Source organism: Rutidosis leptorrhynchoides, chromosome 5, assembly GCF_046630445.1.
Source record: "Rutidosis leptorrhynchoides isolate AG116_Rl617_1_P2 chromosome 5, CSIRO_AGI_Rlap_v1, whole genome shotgun sequence".
In the NCBI taxonomy this organism is placed as follows: domain Eukaryota; kingdom Viridiplantae; phylum Streptophyta; class Magnoliopsida; order Asterales; family Asteraceae; genus Rutidosis; species Rutidosis leptorrhynchoides.
This window is the reverse complement of record NC_092337.1, coordinates 76462929-76468500: the sequence shown is the minus strand read 5'-3', so window position 1 is coordinate 76468500 and position 5572 is coordinate 76462929. Positions and strand designations below refer to the sequence as shown.

At 31.7% G+C, this 5572-nt stretch overlaps 1 protein-coding gene across 1 annotated transcript; it reads left to right on the top strand.

Annotated features, from left to right (window-relative positions):
- The first annotated feature begins 681 nt into the window (after positions 1-681).
- Positions 682-3264, top strand: LOC139850499 (uncharacterized). Its single transcript, XM_071840069.1, has 7 exons — positions 682-785; positions 1412-1557; positions 1878-1976; positions 2316-2349; positions 2422-2591; positions 2685-2751; positions 2985-3264. Exons 1-7 carry the CDS (start codon positions 713-715, stop codon positions 3041-3043), a joined length of 648 nt encoding a protein of 215 aa, XP_071696170.1. The 5' UTR covers positions 682-712; the 3' UTR covers positions 3044-3264.
- The last annotated feature ends 2308 nt before the right edge of the window (positions 3265-5572 follow it).

Below are 5572 nucleotides of genomic sequence, written 5' to 3'. Positions count from 1 at the left end.
TATATATTTCATCATATAGTTTTTACAAGTTTTAACGTTCGTGAATCACCGGTCAACTTGGGTGGTCAATTGTCTATATGAAACCTATTTCAATTAATCAAGTCTTAACAAGTTTGATTGCTTAACATGTTGGAAACACTTAATCATGTAAATAACAATTTCATTTAATATATATATATAAACATGAAAAAGTTCGGGTCACTACAGAGATACCCTCCTAAAAGTTGTTGGTAACTATTTTAGTTAACGCTCTCTATTATCCTTCTCGATAAACATGTAAGTTATCCAAATTGTGTAATCACCTTTGTTATTTTACACCGTTTCATTACCTCATTAACAGACAAAATATTATTCGATGGTTGTCTAAACCAAAATTTTTTTTTTTTTTTTTTTATGTTATTTACTACAAATAACTTTTTTTCTTATCACTCTACCTTATCATTGACTGAACAAAAAAAGTTACATGTTATTTATTTTTATTTTTTGAACGATAATATCGACATCGAATGCTAAAAAGAAATGACGTTTGTTATTGATAATTAGGTCACTACTTCACTTCATAGTCCAATGGCACAATCTTAGCCCAATAGCACAATCATAGCCCAAGGCCCAAGTCAATTGTCAGTTGTCAATTGATAATTAGGTCACTACTTCACTTCATCACTTGGAAGATAAAAAGAAACGGCGTTTGTTATTTAGCACTCGAACAAAAATGGCGAATTTGGAGGCTGATTCTCCTCTTTGTCGTCGCATCGTCCCATCTTTTCTCGATTTTCTGAATTCTGGTTCGCACGCTCTCACTCTCACTATAATCTATTATATAATACTGATGTTTAATCTTTTATGTAATTTTAGTTCAAATTTTACCTTGTATGGTTTGCAATTAACAGGTTTAATGTCTTCTGTTAGTTTGATGATAGCCGCTGATCGTTTTATTTTAAGTGTACATTTAATTTAAAGGAAGTAGTAAAATTAGGGTTTCTATGACAACTGAGACATACATTTTATTTGATATGTTATAATTTACTTCAATGTTACTTTGTAGAAGCAATGATCGTTATTAGGTTTACTATTTTCTGTTATAAAATTGACAGCTGCTTATCGCTTCATATTAAGTAGTAAAATTAGGGAAAGTGGTGAAATTAGGGTTTTTATTAGCACTTAGACATACATTTTTATTGTGATTATTATTATTATTATTATGTAAATGCAATTCAAAGAGAGTATTGTAAGATAAGTGGAGTAAGAAGGCTATGAAATGCAATTTACTTACAAATGTTGAATGTGGTTGAGTTTTTTTTTTTTTTTTTTTTTTTTTTTTTTTACACATGAAAACAAACTTATATTTCCATGTTGTTGTGCCTAAAACTTTTGTATGCTAACAGCTCCTCCTTCATAATCTGATTTTCAGTTGAAGCTAGTTCTGTTAGTGATAAAGACAGTCTTCAAGTTGCAATAGACTGCTTATCTGAGGCTTTTAAGATTGATTCCTCGTCTACTCACAATGTGCCAAAGTCTGATTCTCTGCTCCAGATTTTCAGTTCAAAACCAGATCAGGTTCGTGACAAGTTTCAAGCCATATTATGTTCCAACAATGATCGTAGTCCCAAAATAATAGTTGTATTTTTTTTTATGTTCTTATCATAGTTTATTATTTATCAGTGAGTAATGTGTTTAGTGTGTGTCTTGTATCTAAAATAAAATACTTTTACTTTAAACAAAAAGTAAGTTATATACTCTGCATATAAGAATAACCTTTCTTTCAGTTTGACTTGTTACATATAAAATACAAACCATCTTGATTCTTTACTTTGTGTACTTATATGACGTCTGCTCTGTTGGTATCATAATTAATAATTTCTTATTGTATATTATAGAATGCTGTGATCAAAGAAGAGAAGGGGGTTTCTGATGTATCATCCACTGTTAATGATTCAGTGGTCAATTCCAAAAATCCCGAGGCCTCACAAACTTTGGTACTAATGTTTTGTTTTTGTTTTTAATTAGTTGAGATGACAATTTGGACTGGTTGGGAACGTGTGAAAACATGTTGGGTGGGGCTCATCCAAAACAATTTTTTTATGTTTGTATTATACTATTATTCAACAGTAAGTAATTTGTTAAGTATGTCTTGTGTCAAAAATAAATTGCATTTATTTTTTAAAGAAGTGAGTTATACTCGCATATAAGAATAACATTTCATTTTGGCGTGTTACAGATAAAATACAAACCAACGTGATTCTTTGTGTACTTATATATCAATCACTTATGTTGGTATCATAATTAATTATTGTAAATCTTATTGTATATCACAGAATGCTGGGATCAAAGAGAAGGGTGTTGATAAAGGTAAGGTATATATGTCTCTCAACATGAAAATAGTTTGTATTGATTGATTGATTTACTTTCTGCTACTTTTAGACCCCGAGGTTGTTAAATCTTCCAAGAAGAAGAAGAAAAAGAAAAATAAAAGTGCTAGGAGAAAGAATCGGTCTGAGGAACTTTTGAAGAACACTGATGATAGTGGAGGCTCTTCTTCCCAAAATAGCGAGAATTATCCTCACTTTAATCTTGATGATTATCCATTTGCAGTAATGTTCTGTCCTTCCCCCTATGATTTTTTCAACTTATTTATTTATTATTATTCAATATGTTTTTTTTCTGATGATTTACTCGTTATGTAGAGGGACGAAGACCGAAACATAATGAAGATAATGAATGAGTATAATCGTCGCAATCATGCCATTATCAGTAAGTTTTGATTTTCGTATTCGTATGTTATCCTCCCGTGGCTGCATATGGCTATAATTAATTAATGAACAAATTTCACATATAAAATTAGAGAGTTCATTTATACAAGGCATCATGATGCCTTATATGAACATGTTGATAACATCATTGTTTGGACATGAATATTTTTTTGGTATACTTTTATGAATTGAATGTTTTTAATTTTGAGGTTAAAAATCTTTCTTAATTGACAGAGTTGTGTGATGTTGGAGGTTCTACTCAATCAGTTGGTGCCCTAGATGCCATCGATTGACCCGTAGTTGCGTCTGCCTTTGAAGTTCTGAGATTTGCATTTTGGTGGTGTTTGTTTGTAATGGAGACCACATACTGGTGTTGTTAGGGGTTTGTAATCTACTAATATGTTGACTGTTATGAACTTGTTGGTTTCTCTAGATAATTGAACTTGATGCTTTTGTCCGTATCCGTATAATATATAAACCTATAAACCTAACTTGGTGCTTTTGATCATCCTTTAAAATTTTCATTAAAGTTTTATGCAAGTGTTTGACTAAAACATGGGGACTTATACCCATTTACAAATCTCAGGGTCAATTTTGGGTGTATACATACTTAGGCTCTAAGTCAAACGGCCTCTAAAAAAAATTGTGATCAACAGGAATGGGTCTAACCGCGTGTAAAAGTCACTTAAAGTCTTACATTAGATCAGATGGATACATCTAACTTGTTACTCTTTAAGTATCGGTTCATTTTGTGTATGCTAACTTAGTAAAAAGCATCACTTAGGGTGTGCTTGGTTAGGGGGTTTTGATGGTTAGGAATGGGAAAGGAAATCAATACAAATGCTTGGTTAAGTATAATGGAATGGAGCATTACTTAGTAGTGGGTAATGGAGCATTACCCAACAATTTGAGGGGAATGAAAATTTATTCACGTATAAAAGTAAAAACTGCTCTCCTACTTTTTCTCTCCACTATTTCCCTTATTTACTTAACGTGAAATTTCCTTTTCTTATTTCTATTATTTAAAATCTTTTATGTATTTATATATTTAACAAAAAATAGTATTATCCTATTGTATTCCATTATATTCACATTCCTAATTCCATTATCATTCCAGTATTTGAACCAAGCACACCGTTAGTTGTGTCAACACACAGACTTGTAGAAACAAATGAAGGACATTCACATTTCATTTCTTCAAACATCAAGAAGTCCTTAAATCACATATGTCAAACAAACTTGCAGTAAATAATATGACTACATAACCTATAGGCGGCTGTAACCTACGATTTCTTCAAACATAACATAACCTATGGTTCACAAAAATATATTCCAATTAAAAATAGAAATAATTTGACTGTTTTAAAGCAGTTGCAATCGACCCGTCTTACGGCATGGCTTATAGTCGTCTTGGCTTCGCTTATTATGTTCAAGGAAATTACATGGACACCATCGAGAAGGCCTATAAGGAAGGTTTGTACATATCTTTTAAATTGTAAAACATCAATAAAATATATGACTTTCTGTTTATTATGTTCAGTTATATATTAATTTTCTTGATGCGTTGCTTTTAAAGAAAAAAATTTCTCCGGTTTCCGAAGTTGTGGGAAAGTTGATGCCTTCCGCACTTTCTTCGTAATTAGTTGAGTTGGACAAGGAATCTGCAGAGATTAAAACCATTTATAATTTAAATATTATTATTTTATTATTTTTAGATCTTCTGATAAATTAGGGTTTCCTAAAGGCGACTTAAAATCCTATACCGACGAATTTCCTGATCAGCAAATAATATTTTTCATTCAATCTATCTTTTGAACTAAGTGGATAGTCATACTAAGGAGAGGCAGGATCCTTTTGGTACCAATAAATTGGCGACTGTTCGAAAAATTCAACAACCAAGTCAATGTGTATTGTCTTCCCAGACACCACTCAAATTCTGAGATATATTAATAGAATCAGTAAATATTTGATAAAACGAAAAATTCGATCTCCGGCAACGGCGCAAAAAACTTAGACTCCTAATGATATGCCTTAAACAGACGGTTTAATTTAATGAGGTGTCATTAGGTTGCAAAACGTCAATCAAGGATACACACACGAGTTGTTTATTCCGTATCTCACGATTTTTCATAAATCATAACGAAGTTTACAAAATTCGAAAAGCGAATTACCACCAAAATTTACATAAATTAAAATCTAATCACGGACCGACACATTTTAAGACAAGATCTATAACCGAAACAAAAGGATACATTGGCGGCGACGAAGGTAATTCGAATAAAAAATAAAACGTGAGTTGATGGAGAATTTGACAGTTAATAAATAGAACAAGATAATTGTGGTTTAATTAGGGTCAACGAATGTTCGTCAATGTGTCAACGAGTGTCATTTGATGCTAAACATAATTAATTAATTCTTATTTTTTAAATAAGTAAAAGGGGGTAAATCGTAAATGAAAAATGGTCGAGGACTAAAAGCGAACACTAGAAAATAGGAGGGGGTAAATCGTAAATTGAAAAATGATCGAGGATGAAAAGCGGACAAATAAATTAGGAGTTTCGGAGGGGCTAATTTGAAAAATGAGCGAGGACGACGCCTAAAAATGGATAAAGAAAAGTGAATGGGCTAATTTGTAGATTTTCAATTTGATGATGAATCCTAGCCTACGCACCCAATCCAAGGTTGACATGTGACACCCGAACCTAGGCTTGGTGCCAAGCTTATTTTCACGGATTGATTATGCATACAAGGATTAATTGTATATACCAAATCTTAATTTTTATAATTCACTATATGTATATGTATTTGTAACTTGTAAGTGG